At 37.4% G+C, this 20,047-nt stretch overlaps 1 protein-coding gene across 1 annotated transcript in view; it reads right to left on the reverse strand.

The window, feature by feature from the left end:
* Positions 1–20,047, reverse strand: part of LOC109107639 (corticotropin-releasing factor receptor 2) — a 104,484-nt gene that overhangs the window by 58,230 nt on the left and 26,207 nt on the right. Inside the window, 1 exon segment of the mRNA XM_042719331.1 lies at positions 686–771. Within this exon segment, the coding sequence (XP_042575265.1) occupies positions 686–771 (86 nt within the window).

Genomic DNA, 20,047 nt, shown 5'->3' on the forward strand with positions numbered 1-20,047 from the left:
TTGTGGACCACTTTTGTGGTCCAGGGATACATATATCAGTTACACAGCATCCAATACTATGTATATGCTTACTATTTTTTATGTCAAATATAGGATACTCCATAGCATGCGATGATAGAAAAATAACTGAGCCAAATGGATTACATGCTATGAATACCATTCAGAATGTTAGGCCAGAGGCAGTGTGGATTCTGTAAACAACTTAAAGTAAAAGCACAGACATAGCAATATCTGATCAAACATTTTGAGTTGCTTTCAGTAAGTAAATAATATATATATATAATGCACAAATCTGGCAAAGAGAATATTTTTTTTCTATTTATTTATCTATTTATTTTATTTTTATTTATTTATTTTTTTTTTTTATTTTTTTTAATCTTATTGACTTATAAAAGACCGTATTTAAGTTTCACATATTCACATTCAAGACCATATTCAAACATGAAACAACAGTAGAGTAAACACTGCAGCTGGTGCAGAGGACAATGGGAGAAATGTTATTGCAGCGTTCCCTGTTGGAAAACAGATCAAATGAAGGGTGTCAAATTTACTGTAACTCACTGACTTGACAGCTGTATATAAAACTTTATGCAAAGGCATAAATAAGAAAGAAAGAAAGAAAGACAGAAAGAGACAAAGAAAGAAAATGAATGTCCAGTTCTGGTTTTATTGCACATTTACCCACCTTTTCCTCTAAAATGGGCTCGCAGTTGGAGTAGTTACTTTTCAGTGCCCACGTGCCATTGTCCAGACACTCTCTGTATGCAATTCCTGCAGAGAGGAGAATGAAAGCAGAAGTTCATGTGTAGTTCTTAAAGCCCAAAAGGTGCATTTTAGTTTCTGTGCATCCCCTGAAGTATTTCATTGTTCAGTGCTCATAATAAGTTCAAATTCAAAAGTTAAAATAAATGGGTAGTCAAAAACTTCTTTGAAGAAAATGTCCTAACTCAAGAACTTGCTGAATGCACATGTATAATATAAAAGAGCTTGATGGAACTGGCTTATTTAAAGTTTTACCCTACTTCAAGGGCTGTTGGCTCGGTCCAGAGTAAACCTTCCATTTAAGAGTTCACCTATTTGATATGTTGTTTTCCATTTGGCTATTTGAACATGTAATATGCAAATGCACAGAAGGATTTACTTCATTTCTTATTCCTAGGTGTTAATTTGAATATCTCAGAAAATCCAGCATGCTTAAATTGTCTTGCTTTGCACTACCAGTTTTTCCCACTTCATGGAAAATTCTTATCTCTTTTCAAAGCTGCACTTGTGAACTTAATAAATTAGATTTTTCAAAATCCTGTTAATATGCTGCATCTAATTTATGGCAATTTTAATAGAGACTTCAGAATTTACAAACAGTCAGCTGTTTTTATCCATACTGAATGAAGAAGTCACTTCTTTTTTCAGATTGTTTTGCAAATGGTTATTATTATGATTGATTGATTGATTGATTGATTGATTGATTGATTGATTGATTGATTGATTTGACTGATTTTGATTAAGGCCTATTCATTTACAATCATATGTTTGATATCTCAAATGATTTACTCATGGCAAGGCAATACATTTATGGCAAAAGCACTGGGTGATGTAGTGCCTAAGAAAGACAAGACACCAAATTATATGTTATATTTAATAAAAAACCATTAGACCCATCACCCATTAACCAAACTAGCTGTCAGATGAACTGCAACCTGCAACAAACACCCAGATCCAGAACCAGTACTCTAGTTACCAGAGCAGCAAGATAAGATGGTTTTACAACCCAAAGGAATTTAGAATGTGTTTCACTATCACTTTGAAACAGACAAATAAATCATTTTAATCCGATACATTATATATAACCACTTTAGAAATATATAAGCACAAAGCAATCCAAGCAAACATCAAATCTTCCCATCTCATGATTTTCCTGTTAATTTTGTATTAATGTAATTTATAATTTGTTAACTCTCTGCAAAGTATTATAAGAATCTTGAATGTTTTTTCCCTATCACCCTATTACATTTCATATGCAAACAGAACATAAAGGATCATAAACTTTCCCTCCAAAAGTGCAATTCTTTATTGCCTCGCTCACCTCCTGAGGATGTGACATCTTCACACCTAAAAAGATCAAAGTTTGTGAAGATGATGCTGAGCTAAAAGTCTGTGAAGGACCCCCAATTCATATTTCCAATTCCAATAGGGTCTGCACCAAACGGGGTTCTCTCTCATTAAAAATAAACAAATAAATAAATAAATAATGAAAGAGAACATTCATTTTACATATAAATAAATAACTAAATCCTGCTGTAAGGTCTGTTTTGGGTTTTGTTTCATGTTCTTGTTTTCATGGTTTTATTTTGTAGTTTGTTTCATGCTGTTAGTGTCATGCTTCCCTTGCCCTCTTGTCTTCATGCTACTGGTTCCTCCTGTTCATTGTGTCATGTTCTGATTGGTTGTTTTAGTCATGTGTCTTGTTTCCCATTGGTTTGTTCATGTCATGTGACCCTCATTGTCTGTTATAAGTAGCCATGTTGTTTCCATTGTGATTTGTCATGTATTGATGTTGTAACCTGCTGTCGGTGAGTCTAGTCTGTTCATGTTTTGTGTTGTAAGTTGAAGTGTTGTTTAGTTTGTTATTTTTTGTTTATTTATGTTGTAGTCAAGTCAAGTCTTCGTTTATTGTTTGGATTATGTTTGGATGTCTGGATCACTTTTAAATAAATTGCACTTGGGTTCTCACGTCAGTGGACTCATTACACCTGCACACTGTCAGTACTTGCAAAAATATCCAAAAAATAGATTTATTCACATTTCAGTCCCATGACCTTCATCAGACATATACAAATATACTGTTATTACCACCAATCTAATAAAAAAAAAAAAAATTTTTTTTTTTTTTTTTTGACATAGGGAATAGCAAAAATGTCCTCAGTCCTCTAAAACTATTAGCTGAATACATGAATAAATGATAACTGACACTGACCATAAATAAATTCAAAAAGAAAACAAACATTCTGTGTGTATTTTGGTTTCTCTCTGTGGATTATGAGGTTAAGGGATATGACAGCAACTGTATGTGTAAAAATGCTAGTGTTGTCAAACAATTAATCGCGATTAATTGCATCCAAAATAAAAGTTTTTGCTTACATAATATATATGTGTGTACTTTGTCTATTTATTATGTATGAATAAATAAATATACACACATACAGTACATATTTTGAAAATATGTACATGTATTTTATTTTATTTTTATATTTATATTATTTTTATTTTATTTTTATGTATTTATTTTTAATATTAAAATATTTTTTTGATGTATATTTATATTCATATAATTTATATTATATTCATAATAAATATACACAGTACACACACATATATTATGTACTTGTAAAATAACTTTTATTTGGATGTGAATAATCACAATTAATCGTTTGACAGCATTAAAATAAATACACAAATGGGTTTTGAGTCAGTGTCTCTCTTTCGTTTGTTTGAAAGGGTCATTGCATAAGAAATCAATTTCCATCCATTTTCCTTTATCTTTTGAGATATAAGAGGACTTTGTACTTTGAAAACATCCTGCAAGTTTCATATAGCTTAAAATGTCCTTCTTATTACTAAAAAAAAAAAAAAAAAAAAAAAAACATTTACTCAGCCAAGCTCCAAAAATGGCTGATTTGGATATTGTGTTATCCAACAACCACTGCATTCAGTCAATTAATGACTGAAGCCTCGTTCACACCGCCAGCAAATCTGTTGCTTTATGTGGAATTCCTAGTGCTATCGCTATAATGATATTTGTAGACTGCACATTTGGACATCCTGTATCTTTAGAAATGATCAAAGATGATATGGATGGTAAAGCTAACATACTGTATCATTTTGATTTAACTAGGAATTAGTGCTTGTTGCTAAAGTAGTTACATTCTCCTGCTGGAGAGTGTATGAATTATATGAATTACAGCTGTGCCAGTAAATCAAAATATTCACCATATAAACAATCTGTCAATATACAATTTCAGATAACTCATTCATACATCCATATATTCATGTCTTTGTTTACAGAAAAAAATCATATAGAAGAGTAGAAATCGCACCATAAATTCTCTGTCTTGTCTTGCTTGCACTCGAGATGGGCTACATGTGAGCGCCACTGACACGTCTTTACTCGTATTGGTTGTCACTCCTTTATTTACATCGCTAATATTAAAATGCCTTTCAGATGTATTAATGTGCCCTACTGAAGTACTGAAGTTCAGTGGAGACACAGTTTGGGCCGAGGGGATCCCATCCCAGTATGCGGTATATTTCACCCCAGCCCCAGCAGAGGTCTGAGCATGCCACTGTGAATTACAGATTTATATAGATAAAAACAATTAGAATCAATAAAAAAATTAAGTCATGCCCTATTAAGGTCATGAAGGCCAAGATGGGCATTATGTGAGCCCTTCAAGTGTTTACAGGTAAAAGTGATAAAAGTATTTTTGTGATTGGGCAAAAACCTAAGTAATTATTGAAAACTCTAACAATACAGATCATAAATTTAGTATTTATGTCCCTTCTTTGCATGCTTAGTGGAGATGAGGTGAGAAGTATCCTCAATTGAACATGTTCTGGCTGATTACATTTACATGTTCTGTTACAAAACTGATTAAAAAAAAAAGATAAGATTGGTAGAAAACCAGTTACAATTTGAATTTTAAAGTTTACAGAAATTTTAATTAAGGATATCAAGTACCTGTCTGTGCAGCTGGATGGTTAAGCTCCAGAAAAATCAATAATAAGGATTTTTTGACCGTAAAAAAAAAAAAAAAAAAAAAAAATGAGCCGGTGGCTTCCATCACTGATATCTGACTCAAGCCTAATAACAGAAGTAGACATGTCCAGAGCTAAAACTGGAAAAATAATGAGCTAGGTTTCAGTATATCTGAGCCAGTCTGGTACAAAGGATTCTCTGATGTGTATATTAGAGTGTATCAACTGTGTATATGCATTTTAAAAACTTACATTATGTTCTTTCTTCACCCATACAATACATGCAGGTCCCTGAATAAGCATGGTTATATAGCGCATTTAATTCAACTGCTCATTTCAGGGGTGACCAAAATTACGATTTAAAACCAGTCAGAGCTATAAATGTACTTTCATATTTACAGGTAAATAAATTTATATTACATATTCAACTTCATATTCCCCCGTCCACCATCTTGTTTGGATGTCCTCCGGGGGGTTGGGGGGATCATGCCTTCTTTATAGGGGAATCAGACCCCCCCAGACAAAACCCCACCCCCCACCCCAATTCGCTCCCTGCAGTCCTACAGTAGATCAATCTAGATTAGTTTGATTAAATGCATCAATAGATTTATTTTGGCAATTGTTGAACTGGTAACCCAGATTATTCTTGAGAAAACAGGATATGCCTCATGCAGTAGAAGCGCTGTTTCTGCCATCTAAAATTGTTTTAAACACATTAAGCATCTCAAACAGCTGCAAAGCAATCTTTTCTATAAATTATTTTCTGTTTCAGTGGAAATATAGCAATAAGTAACCCAGGAATGTGATACTGAATCAACTATTAACCATGACTTTTGCCTCTATAAACTCCTAATTTGCTACCTATTAATAAGTAAGGTGCTTAGTTTAGGTATTGTTGAAGGATTAAGGGATCTAAAATATGCTCATGCAGAATAAGGCATAAATATGTGCTTTATAAGTACTAATAAACAGTCAATATGCTAAAAAGCAACCAGAGAACTGGTCTATAAACTAAAGTGTTACCTATAGTTTTTTATTATTATTATTATTATTATTATTATTATTATTTGCTTTAAAATTATGTTTAATGAGTTTACATGTGTGTATATATATATATATATATATATATATATATATATATATATATATATATATACTGTATATATATATATATATATATATACTGTATATATATATATATATATATAACATGCCGTTTTATTGAGTTATATTTATAAAGGACATATCATGCAAACAGTGGCTATGCAGTGTACAGTATTTTACAGGATTTAAGTTAATAAGGAAATATTAACCTATGTATGCATGCTAGTTTTCCTGTAAAAATGAATTAGCATAAATCAACCCGTAATGTTTTTGTTTTTTGTCAGTTTTTATTTTTATTCATGGTTTACCTGAAAGATCTCCTTCTCCTCCTGAAACACGGACATCATCCCGATGTCCTCCTCCTGCTGCTGGAGCACGGGGAGATGCCTCTCAAGGTCCACTCGGCAATCTTTGTGGAGGTCACCAACCATTCCTGCAACCCGGACAGCAGCCTCTGCACATTCTTCCGGACGAGCCTCAACAAGGAGTTTAGAGCACAGTTGTCCGGAGGTGGACCCTTAGGATTCATTCAGCGCCTTTGTGGGTGCTGGTGAGCAACAAATCGCCATTCACCATCGGCCCCGCCGAAGAGCATCTCACCAGTGCCACTCCAGACCCAGAGCCCAGCCCACCATCACCCTGCTGCGCGGTGCCAAAGCCTGAGCCCACCGCAGACGGACAGCCAGAGCCCGCCACGACCGACAAGCCATTGCCAAAGAGAGCGAAAAGGCTGAGGATCGCCACGGAGCTTGAGCCTGACCCGTCTGACCAGGTGTGAGAGCCGACAAATGAGCATGCACCAGTGGATGATGCAAGGGAGCACGAGGGCTTGGAGGAAAGCCCCGCATACTGCACCACCTCTAAGGATGAGCTACCGCTTGGGACTGCCAGTCTCCATCTCCATCCCTCGTCTTCTCCTCCAGCCTCCGAGTCCCTGACTCTGCCTCGCCTATCTATACGTCGGCTCCACCATAGCTCCTAGCTCCCTTGTCTCCACCGTGGCCCATTAGTTCAACAGCTCCGCTGAGCTCCATCATCCCCCCAGCTCCATGCCCCTCCGTCTCTGTTAGGCTCCTTCTTCCCTCCGGCTCCACCTCAGTCCTCTGTGGCTCTGGCTCCACTGCGGCCTTCTGGATCCCCGTGTGCACCTCGGTCGCCGGCGCCATCTGCTCCACCTTGGCCCTCCAGATCCTCCCCATCGTACTGGCTTATCGGCTCTCCACCTCTGGCTCCTCCTCCACCTTGCTCCGCCGCTGTCGGTTGGCCCCCTGGAGTCATCAGCCCTTGCTTCACCATGGCTCCTCCCTCTGTCAGCTCCACTGTGGGTCACTATCATGGCTGCAGCCTGGGTCCCGCCTAGCTCCTCCTCCTGATCCAGTTCCCTTCTGTCATCACCCTGGCTCCTCCCCCCATTATCACCTTCCTGGACTCTGTCATTCGTCCTCCTGCCAGTCATCTGGCCACCTCCGGAACTGCCTGCAGCCAGTCCTTCCCCTACTCCTTGTCCTCTTCCAAAACCCCCACCATCCCTCCACTGTTGGTTCTTCTACGGCGCGAGGTCATGCCTTCCGGGAGGGGGGAGAACCGTAACAGTTATGAACTCTGTTGTTTTTCACTTTGTTTAGTCATCTGGTCTGTTTAGTTCGTCTGTGCCCTTATTTGGTTCTGTTCCTGTCCTAGTTTAGTTTATTGATTCATTAGTACTCATTAGTTAATTCCCATCACCTGTTTGTCATTAGCTGCCTGCCTTATTTAGGCAAGACCAGATTATTTATATAGCACATTTCGTACACAAAGGTATTTCAAAGTGCTTTACATAAAAGAAGGTAAAATAATCATAAAAATTACAAAAATAAAACAAGGAAATTAAAAACTTGGAAAATTATTTAAAAATTTATTTTAAATTAATTTAAGACAGTTAAAAATAGAAAATGATTTTACATAAAATACAGTGCAATCATTTCAGGTTACATAAAATACAGTGCAATACATAAAATACAGTGTAATCAGTTCGGACATCGCACAGTGCTCATTCAATAAATGCACAACTAAACAGATGAGTTTTGAGTCTAGATTTAAAAGTGGCTAATGTTTTAGCACATCTGATCTCTTCTGGATGCTGGTTCCAACTGCAGGCAGCATAATAACTAAAAGCGGATTCCCTTTGTTTTGTGTGAACCCTTGGTATTTCTAACTGAATCTATCCTAATGATCTGAGTGGTCTGTTAGGTTTATATTCGGTGAGTATACCTGCAATGTATTTCGGTCCTAGGTCATTGAGTGATTTATAAACAAGTAAAAGTACTTTAAAATCAATCCTAAATGTACAGTAACTGGAAACCAGTGTAAGGACCTGAGGACTGGTGTGATATGCTCAAATTTTCTAGTTCTAGTCAGAATTCTGGCAGCAGCATTCTGGATGAGCTGCAGCTGTCTAATGGTCTTCTTGGGAAGGCCGGTGAGGAGACCATTACAGTAGTCCACCCTGTTGGTGATAAAGGCATGAACATGTTTCTCCAAGTCTTGACTGGAAACAAAACATCTAATTCTTGCAATGTTTTTTTAAATGATAGTATTCTGATTTAGTTACTGACTTGACATGACTACTGAAACTAAGGTCTGTTTCCAGAATCACATTAAGATTCCTGACTTGATTTTTAGCTGTTAGACCCCTAGAGTCAAGGTATGCATTTACCTTGAGAACTTCATCTTTGTTTCCAAATGCAATGACTTCAGTTTTTTTCTTTGTTTAACTGAAGAAAGTTCTGGCACATCAAACTGTTAATTTCATCAATGCATTGGCGGAGGGAGTCAATGGGGCCGTAGTCATTTGGTGATAAGGCTAGGTAAATCTGGGTAGCATATACAGGCTAAACAAGAGTGGTGCAAGAACTGAGCCTTGTGGGACTCCGCATGTCATGGACTATATACTCACATAATAACCTCTCCCTTCTAAGTATGACCTGAACCATTTGAGTACCATCCCAGAAGGCCTGACCCAGTTTTCCAGTCTCTGTAGAAGTATGTTATGATCGACAGTGTCAAACGCAGCACTGAGATCTAGTAATACCAGCACTGATATTTTGCAAGAATCAGAATTTAAACGAATATCATTTATTATCTTAATGAGTGCTGCCTCTGTGCTGTGATGTGGTCGGAAACCAGATTGAAAATTGTCCAGGTATCAGTTTAAGTATTTGTTCAGCTGATTAAAGACTACCTTTTCTATAATTTTGCCTATAAAAGGAAGATTTGATAGTAGTCTATAATTGCTCAAAATGGTGTTATCAAGATTGCTCTTTTTCAGAAGGGGCTTAACAACTGCAGTTTTCAGGGAGTTTGGAAAAGTCCCAGAAAGAAGTGAGGCGTTCACCAGTTATAAGAGATCTGCTTCTGAACAGTTAAGCACACTTTTTAAAAAAGATGTGGGAAGTGTGTCAAGATAGCAGGTTGATGATTTTAGGTGCTGCACTATTTCTTCCAAAATCAATTGCTTCAAAAATAGACATAATATCTTCTTTTTGATATTGCAGCCGAATCTGTCTGACCTCTGCATAATTTGAGGATGTGCTAATAACCTTCCTGATATTAATGATCTTCTCAGAAAAGAAGGAAGCAAACTCATTGCATTTGCTGTCTAAGAGCATTTCACTGGCAATCTGACTTAAGGGGTTTGTCAGTCTCTCAGCAGTATTAGAAAGAGTGTAAGTGTCGTTTAGGTTACTGTTTATAAGGTTTCAGAAGAAACTCTGTCTAGCTGTGGCTAGTTTCACTTTGAAAGCATGAGGCTGTCTTTATAGATGCAATAGTGAATTTCAAGTCTTGTCTTCCGCCACATCTGCTCAGCTTTTCTGCATTGTCTTTTCATACTCTGTACTGCTGTTTCTCCAAGCTGATTTCTGTCTGCCAGTCTTCTTACTGACTATTACAGGAGCAATATCATCAATAACATTCTTAAGTTTTGAGTTAAAGGAATCAAGGAGAAGATCAACAGAGTCTGCAGAAATGCTCAAGAGGGTCTGGCTTCAGACTTGCACTTGCACTCTCAGACTTGCATTCTCAGACTTGCACTCTCAGAAACTTGCGCTTCTTTATTTTTTATTTTGTTCTATTTATTTATTATTTTTTGTTTGAATCTCTCAAAAATTTAAAACAGTAGCCAGGTGGTGAAGACAAGAAAAAACAAACTAAATTACGAAGTCACTTGCAATCGCCACTTGAACTCTCCGCTGCCTGTGACATCACTTGCAATCGACACAAATCGTGCGTGTTGCTAATAGAGACAAGACGCTGTGGTGGTTAAACGATTACAGTTTTTTACAATCGCTATGACAGTTTTTTCAATACATTTAACAAGTTTCCTAAACTCTTAACACGGTTAGCACAACATCCGTCTTAGTAGGCTATACAATTAACACATTTCTTGTTGCTTTGATACAAAATGCATACAGTTAACACCAATTTAAAATGCTTGAACTTTTTTTACACACAAGCTCAACCAAGACCAAAACAATGTAATTTTACAGTCAAATTTACAAATGCTTTCACACTGTATGTCAGAACAGATAACATCATATTCTAAACATAACTTATATAGGCTAAAGTCAAAGTGAACAGCCGTTCATATTGTGAATTGAAACACAAATATATTCCCTGTATTTTATTCCATTTCTAATGAGAAACAGCTTATTGCAGTTATGCAAATATATAAATCACAGCTGATTCCCATCTAGGAACCACACTCAGGTGTTGAGGTTTTTTCAATCGCATGATCATATGTTCTAAAAGAGGACTCTTTGGGCTGATCTTGTGTGGAAAAGGAACAATATAGAGCAACACAAAGAAAGAAAGAAAGAAAGAAAGAAAGAAAGAAAGAAAGAAAGAAAGAAAGAAAGAAAGAAAGAAAGAAAAAATGCCTGCACGAGGGAGAGGAAGACGAGTACCAGGACAAGGGAGAGGAGTGGGGCAAGGACAAGGACAAGGGAGAGGAGTGGGGCAAGGTAGAGGGAGAGGAGTTAGAATGCGTGGTGGCGCTCAAAGAAGGACCAGAGCTAGGGTAACTGATCAAATAAGAGCTACTATTATTGACCCTGTCATAAACCGCGGGCTATCATACAGAGAGGCTGGTGAACGATTACAGCCAAATCTCAGCCGGGACACAGTGGCATCCATTGTCCGTATTTTCAGAGAAACCAACAGGTAGGATATTGCTTCTCCTACAGCAAAGTGTAAATATTTTACCATTTACTGTATTAGAGTGACTGTATGCCTCCGGTCTCTAATATGTAACTGTATTTTGTCCCTCTAAGTATTCACGTCTACCTCCCTCAGGGGGCAGAGGAAGGCTCTTGAATGAAGAACAGGAACTTGCTATTGTCAACATGGTGATTGCTGACAATGAAATAAAACTGAAGGACATTCAGTCCAGAGTTGTAGAGGACAACCTTGTCTTTGGGAACATTGCAGCAATCAGCATAACATCCATTTCTCGGACTCTAGCTAAACCGAATCTGAATGAAACAACTATACAAAGTTCCTTTTGAAAGGAACAGGAGCGTACTATACTGCATACTATAGTTACTGTACTATACACAGTGTGTTTTGCAGTAAACTACTCTATAAACCTGGAGTACATTAGAACATACAGTAGATATACAGTACAGCACAGCATTTACATACACTGTGTCTAATTACTTTCAAAGAGTCAATGGAGTTGAAGGCCAATCAAGTCCCACATGAAATTATATATGTTGACGAGGCTGGCTTCAACTTGGCGAAAAGTGATTTATTTATAATGATTTTCTATGGGAGGAAAATGTTTAACGTTAACGTATTGCATTCTGGGCTTGTCTGCTTGCCTGTACGGAGTTTATGCTTTGAATATCACTTAATGCGTTTCATAATGCATGTTCATATTTCATATAGGAAAACACTTACAAGAGACTTTGTGCATTGCGTTCATATTCTGCTGTTCTGTGGCTGTTGATTTGTGGGTCTTGTCTTCTTCTTACAGGACCCTATACGTTATAGAACTAAATTAGTTTTAATCGTTTTTAATAACCACCACAGCATCTGTGTCTCCATTGGCAAACACACGCGATTTGTTGTCGATTGCAAGTGACGTTGCAGGTAGCGGAGAGTGCAAGTGGCGACTGCAAGTAACTTCGTAATTTAGTTTGTTTTTTCTTGTCTTCACCACCTGGCTACTGTCGTAAAATGCTGAGAGATTCAAACAAAAAGTAACCAATAAATAGAACACAATATAAAATAAAAAAGACTGCAAGTGATATCACTAGTGGAAGCACAAGTGACTGAGAGTGCAAGTCGGAGAATGCAAGTCTGAGAGTGCAAGTGCAAGTCTGTAGCCAGACCCTTCTCAAAATGCTTGGTGGTAAAGATATAGCCTCCATAAACAGCACACTATACTCACTCCTTTGTTCTAGTCTTCATCTGGTATTACGTTTGTATTGGTGTGTATCTACTCCTCATCTCTGTGGATTATCTTCTTCCTGGATGTTATTAAAGTATTTATTGATTCTGTCATCGTTCCCGTGCACCTTCCTCGACACAACTGTGACAATATCAACTATAGGATGGACTGGCTCTGGTTCTTGTTGCCATCAGCCAATCAGATAGGTTTTTTTTTTTTTTTTTTGCAGCTCTTTTTATTTAGTCTCTGAGTGGCATTTATGGCTCAAGTCACTGGCTCAACTTATTATTATTATGGGTGTAATAAATAAACCCTGACAGAGTGATCAGGACCCCAAAGCAGTCACCCTAAAGGGGTTTATTTTGCAATAATAACAATATTACATGGTTTTATTAAATGGCTACTTGCCACATAAGTAAATAAATTTGGCAAGAAATATTGAGTTGAATTATTTTATAGACAAAAGCTTTCCGTGAGGAATAACAGTTTCCTAACAAGCAGCTTTGACCCTAGACAAACAAACAAATTCAAGAAAAGAAACGCCGGTCTTAAATCCCCAGATGAGCAGTCAATGCACAGCACTGCTGTTGTTGAAAGTCATAATCAGGATTGAGGGAATAATTCCTCAGACCCTGGGGGTGCAACTACACATTTTCTGAGGGGTATGCAAGATCAGAGCTGGCACCTCAATTTGCCTTGATCTTTTGACAAAAAGAAAAAAAAAAAGTTTGTTAAATTAAATACAGGTACACAAGAATTAAATCTATAAAATATGCTGTATTGAACTATATTCATCCAAAATAAAGGATTCACAGTGTCATGTAAACAAAGTGTTTAAAAATTGTACAGGATTTGGAAATATTAACCTGTATGAAGTAAAAATAAGCTAGTATTTCTGTAAAAATGAACTAGCATCAATCAAGCTATTATATGCTTTTGACAATTAAGAGATCATTGTACTATAAAAATGTCCTGTAAGTTACAGAGTTTAAACTCCTCATTCCTCACGGCAAAAAATAGCTTTGCTTAAACCAGGTTCAACAGCCTGTTTGGAATGTGTGAGTATGTGATGTCACAAGGACCTAAAATACATTTGCATATGACTGTCACTTTAGAAAGACAGATGCTTGCTTTTACATCATTACATGCTTAGCCCCTTTCGCTGGCTCTGTCAGTCATAAATAGCTGAGGGAGGAGAGAAGAGCAGATACTGAAGACTTTAGGCCAATTCTTCCTGTACTGAGAGACAGACAAAATTTCAAACATTTTGTTCAAAGAGCTAGATACAAAATGGAAAATTTTAATTTTTTTAAAAATTATGACTGTTTCTGGTGAAAAAACTACTCCTAAAACAACTACACATGACTCCTTTTAAGTCATAATATCTTCTGTGGCTGTACATTTCCTTCACCCTTTCTCTGGACACATTTGCTTTCTTATCTCTGTGCTACAGTAAACTGATAAGATATTTCACAAAATATATACATGTTAAATCTGCAGTACTCTAACTTGCAATCTTTCCTGATATTTCAGTCATAATATCCTGTGTGAGCCATTCCTACCTGTTCTCGTTTTGTCATTTTTTATCATCTCTTTATTGTTCTCTCTATTTTCATGGCTAAATTTCAAGAGTAAACTGACCATTACAATGTTAACTTTAAGTATGAAACTACATGCGTATACTGCATACTATGAAACAGTGGTTAAAAACTCACAAATATATATATATATACACATATAATATATATATATATATATATATATATATATAGATATATATATATATATATATATATATATATAAATATATATATATATACACATATATATATTTAAGTGCTTTAAATGAATAAACTATTAAAAACTTAAATATAGGCTAGATCAAGTCTCAGGTTGATATGTAATTTTGTAGTTACACATTTAATTTTTTGAACTCATTTAAAATGCAACACTCCTCTAATGAATAATTTTTTTTGACTATTTTACATTTTATTAAAGATTATTTTTCAAAGAATGATTTTGGCACAACTTCCACAGTGACTGTTCTTTTTCTGTGACTCTTTAGAAGTCTCTTCACAATAGATGATTTTCACGTCTCCTAACTTTTTTCTCTTTTGCACTTGGTTAAAAACTCTAGCCCGTCCCTTCTTTCATTTTGCACTGAGAAGAGTTTAAATTAGTGACAAGGAATTATTGTCATAAACAGGTTTTACTGACCTCAATAAATCATGTTCTCAAAACATATCCAAACTTTCACTGTGGTATTTAAAAGAGAGAGACGTTTTGACGTTTGAAACCCCTTTTTATTCAAAACAATTTAAACCTTTAAAAATTATTAACAAAATACATTTACAAATAATTAACAAAAAATCTAACTCATTTTACCAATTAAATACTAAGCTTCCATATTCACTCACAGACACCAGTGCCTCTCTCCTCACACCCCCACCTCCATTCAAAAAAGCAACATGTTCAGTACATCATTTCCTGCATTTTTTACATTGATGGGACTTTTAAAAATGGCTAGGTTAGCTTGACCAATTAGAAAATTTGCAAGAAAACATTGTTGCCACGACCTTCTATATTGATATCCTAAAATCAACAAAATATTGTTGTATGAAAACCCCAATTTTATAATCAATTTTTCAAGTAATGTTACGAAAAGAAAACCAAGGTCTTGGACATTCAAAAAGCATGTGAAAACAGTATCATGATCGCATTACAGAATGGGACACAGTAAAACCATCTCATTAAATTTTTGAAACTAAAACTATTTGAGGCTATAGTGTTTCTTCCACGGTCAGCCACCGTTGACTCCGTTACCATAGGTCCATGGGGAACAGAAACCATAATCGTCCTACGCTGCTAATTCCATCAAACTGTGGTTATTAAAAGAGAGAGACGTTTGACGTATTGAACCTCTTCTTTTTAAATTACTTTATAGATCAATTCGTGGCAATTTCAAGACAGTTTATTTAACCAATCGGAGTCAATCTTTTTGTTCAGACAAAACTATGCTACTCACTTATTAACAACATGACATACTTAACAAATATAGATGTAACACAATAATATTCTAATATCCATATATCGACGCTCCATCTTACTATCACAGACACCAGAGTGCCTTCCTCATCTCGATTATAGATATCACCCGTCCAAGCACCTACCTACAACTAATCACGCCAGGTACTCGAAAAAAATCAACTCATAGTGTTCATGTACATAACGAGAGCTTCACTATATCTCCTGGTACGACACTCCTAGTGCATCTTTTCTTCTTTTACACCCCATGCCCATCTTAAACACCATTGCGGCCTAGTACTCTGGTTTATTTTCGCTATGTCACCACATTTACATTTTAACGCTTTTCTATGTGATGCAGAAAAATCGCTTGTATTGCTCTCAGTTCTTGTGGAACAATTCGCACTGATCTTTCGTGAAGATAAATCCAGCGTGGAGGCTGACTAGTGCTTTACGCTACCTCGTAGACTATTTTGATATCTCCTCAAAATCAAACCAAAATAGTATGATCTGACTATTGTAAACCTCCCAATATGTTATAATCATATGTATTTCAATTTTATAATCATTGCCCCGAAAGTAATATACAGAATAAGAAAACACAAGTCTTGTGCCAGTATCAAACAGCCATCGTGATACTAAACCGTAAATCATGCGCATATACTATAAGGGACAACATGTAAAACCATCTCATAACTAAAATTTTTGAAACCTCAAACTATTTGAGGCTAGAATAGCAAAATGGAGTACCACTTCTCAGCGCAAGAAGCTCTCATACATCGCTTAGCTACACCAGTTTAGGTCATAACTACTGCAGACTCTCCCGTAGATGGACTATGACTGGATCCCAATCGACGTCATGAACGTTGAAATCTTATTGTCTCATTACCTCCCTCCATTTTAGCGTTATTCTGCGTACTACCGACTTACACTTCCAACAGGCGACAGACTTTAACTGACAAAGTGATAATAAAGATTTTTCTGTCACTCTTCTTCGCATTGTCATTAAGAAAAACCAAGCGTCACCCATAAACCCTTACAACATATGTATCCTACATTCAGTAGTGTAATCCCAACTTGTTAACTCTGCCCCTATGGACTATTATGGGCTCACGTCTCCCTCTACTCAGTAGGTGGTGAAAAACCATGTCCTCTACTTGGCGGCTCCTTAATTTATGTCAGGAAATTAAGTGCCAGGGAGGCAAGCAAGCCCCTTGAATAGCACCTGGATTATCCTACCACAGTTATCTCAAAAATTCTATACACACATTTTGTTTTGTTTGTTACGCCAATTCTGCATGAATTTCCATACTGAGGGCAGCAGTTTCGCCATTGACATTGGTGTCAAAATCAATCACTTTCTGGCCCCACGCATCTAGTTAAAATGGACGTGTAAATACCAAACAAGACACAAACTAGCCTTTGTCCGTTTTATTAGGGTGACTATTAAATGAGCATAACAAAGATTCTGAAATTCGAGTATGATGCCTTTTATCGTTCCTAGTTCCTTGGAACAGATGGTAATATTTCATTCGCTTAATAACTAATTGACAAATAACAAATAAACAATTGAGGGAAGAAGTCAGTGGAAATATAGAACCACTTTGTCTAACTTCTCTCTCTCCCAAATTGAGTGAGGCTTTATTCCATTAAAAACCAACTGCTGTTTAAGCGTAACGCCTACATTTCACCTAGGTCTCGAAATTAAATATAGACAAACCCAACTCATTGTAGACCTCCCATGTAACACTGGAGCCGTTAACATACAAATGAGCCGCTTGACAAATGTTTGTCATTCTCATCTACTGCGGCTAATAAATTTGATTTTATGTATTATCTTGACTCTCTGACCCTTGATCAATTAACTTCCTCTGCCACGCAGGACAGGCGCTAATAAGTATGTCTGGAGCACCGGAATAAGCCTAATAGATGACCATGGATCATTAGTTGCAAAGGCACATTTAATAATGTTATAATGACATTCTCTTCAAAACCAAAGTAGTAATAAATTAAATATAACAAAATTCCCGTACAATAGTAAGTCTAATTTGATAACTGTAATAAGCAATTTCCTTAGGAGGATTTTATAATCAAGTACATCTCTACTGCCACAACATTGCAGGCGAAGCCGAATTATTCTATAATTCAAAAGCACCTCACATCTCCTCTGAAAGAAGTCCTGTGCATACGTGAATCCACGCATTTCTGCTAATCTAAATCCCAATCACCCCGAGTCCTGCTAATCACCGCCCAAGTTCGTTGGTTCGATCGGTATTTGTGCTGTCGTCATAAAAAAACAGACCAAGGGAGCTTTAAAACCATCCTGAGCCCATTGTCACATCTGGTTGCGGCCATAGAAGGATTCCCATATCCTCGCGCCCCCATTCTCCTGTTGCCTTCTCTGCCTAACAACAAAGATGCCATTATTTATCCCATTTAATCCGAGCAGATGTAGCTTTCTGAAACGTATTCAATCAAGAAATAAGTTTAGAAAATGATCTTATTAACTCTGCAGTGCTCTGAATTATCATTTACATTCATCTGCGTAAGGATGGAAGCTTCACAGGGGTACTTCTGGAAAACCTGGGACAACCAATACGCACGCTGGTCTCTCCTCAGCATACTAGGCAGAGCACTCTTCACATACGCGTCAACGCCATCAGACGACCAGACGCAGGGCATCCTTTTTGTCTTATCCCCGACTCACAGGGAAGGGCCTAGTTTAAACGACCCAATAATCCGGAGCATGCAGTAAATGTCACTGTACAGAAGCTTGACAAGAGAAATAAAATGTGTAACCAGAAAACCAAAAAGCTTTCCAGGGTCTAAAACAACAGTAATGATGGTCCACACTAATCGAAAGCTTTTTCCTGATCCAAAGAAGGAATCCATGTCCAGTATTTGTTCTCTTTGTGGCAACTGTAATAATGGCTTTTTATGGAACAGAGATGCATGAAAATTGTACGTTTAGGGACTCAGAATGACAAGTCTTCATGGATTACTTTGCCATATCTTGTTAAGGAGGCGTGGTTTTTTAAGTTTTAGTTATTGTCTTTAGGACAAAATTTTTAAAATCAACAAGATTCAGTTGACACAGGCACCCAATTTTTAAGAAACCCAGTATCTCCTTTTTTTTAGGAATTAATGTACAACTGTCCTCCGACAGCTACATGGAAGTTTATCCCTCCCCTTTGTATAAAACTTTCCCATAAATACTCTACAGTCCTCCCCAATCAAATTCCAGCAAATTACGCTAAAGATTCCCGCTGAAAGACCATCTAGAATAGAAGCTGATTTCCCAGGGCTCAACATCCTGGATGGCCAGAGAAAGTTCAGCAAAGGATACTTGGATTGTCAAGAATTTGCCAATCTTTCTTCTGATAAATGTGGTAGATCACACAAAAAGTTGCTTCTGTTGCTGTTCTATCACAGCAGTTCAGCACAATAAAGATCCTCATAAAAGGAAAGAGCACGAGAAGAACGAAAGAGTACGGATTTCCTGCTGGTCAGTTATGACTTATCACCAACAGGTAAGATTCAGTTTATGAAAATACTTCTGGGACTTGCTGTTTTCTTTTGTTTTTTTGTTTTTCAAGATCAAAGAAAAATGCAGAGGGAGCATCCATTTCACTTAACTGTGAACATCCTGGGTTCCCCAAAACGTTTCTTATCGCTAAAGTAGTGGTTTTCTTAACCTATTCCCTTAACCTCACTCTTAACGTTATGGTCTCATGATTTCCCGGCAACATGTTCCAGACCTGCGCTTGCCAGGCGTAACGTTGGCGAAATTTGCTTAAGCCCTGAAGTCAGCGCTTGCAGCGGCTAAGTTTTTTGCGACAGGGAACTTCCATTCAGAGGTGTGGGATGGAGGATACGGCCAAGCCAGACCTCGGTAACGATTGTGAGTTTGCCACACTGTCACCAACGCCATTCTGGCCAATGCACGGGATGGACAAAAAAGGGGCTGCCGGCACAACTTCATGGGGAGGTGCCAGGAGGTGCACACAGGGCTGTCATGCCATGCTGGCATACCCAGAGTCTGGGCGGTGGATGGCACACTGGCATCCCTATGCCAATCCCTTCCTGTGATTGAAGCAGGCGTGCATATCGCGAAAGGGAACGAGGCCATAAATGTGCGGTTTAGGGGACGCATAGGGGGGTTGAATCTCGACATGGTGGCAAGTGTGGCCAGGCAGCAACCCACGACAATTTGTCTTGGCCAATTCTGCGTGGCCGGAACAAGGCGGAGAGAGAGGGGGTTGGTCAGAGCCTGTCCTTGGGGCTAGTGGATATCCCTCTGAGAACATACTTATCACACCAAGGGCAAAAAGGGATGAAAGGAAGGTGGATCGATTTAGGAGGGATAACCAGTTCATCTACCCGACACAAACATATCGTTTGTGAACATATGATACTGACGCAATTGTTGTAATTTAATTAAAGTCTAATTTTCGGATAACTTAAATATGTTAAAAAAAATGTTACTGGAATTAATTTGAGGAATTTTCATTTTTGAATTAGAACGTATGTCTTTCTTAACGCGTAATGCCCTTCGCGTGAAGTGAAAATGATTCTGAGCATCGATGCCAACTAATTCAGCACCTTCATTGGGACAGCGGTGGTGTAACTGCGAACGGAAGAGAGGCAGAGTGTTAAGAAGATTCTAAGGGACACTACGGGACACACTTAGGAACAAAACAACTGGGGTAAGATATTCTTTTGGTATTCTAGCGCGCT

This window comes from Cyprinus carpio, chromosome B2 (assembly GCF_018340385.1).
Source record: "Cyprinus carpio isolate SPL01 chromosome B2, ASM1834038v1, whole genome shotgun sequence".
Taxonomy (NCBI): Eukaryota; Metazoa; Chordata; class Actinopteri; order Cypriniformes; family Cyprinidae; genus Cyprinus; species Cyprinus carpio.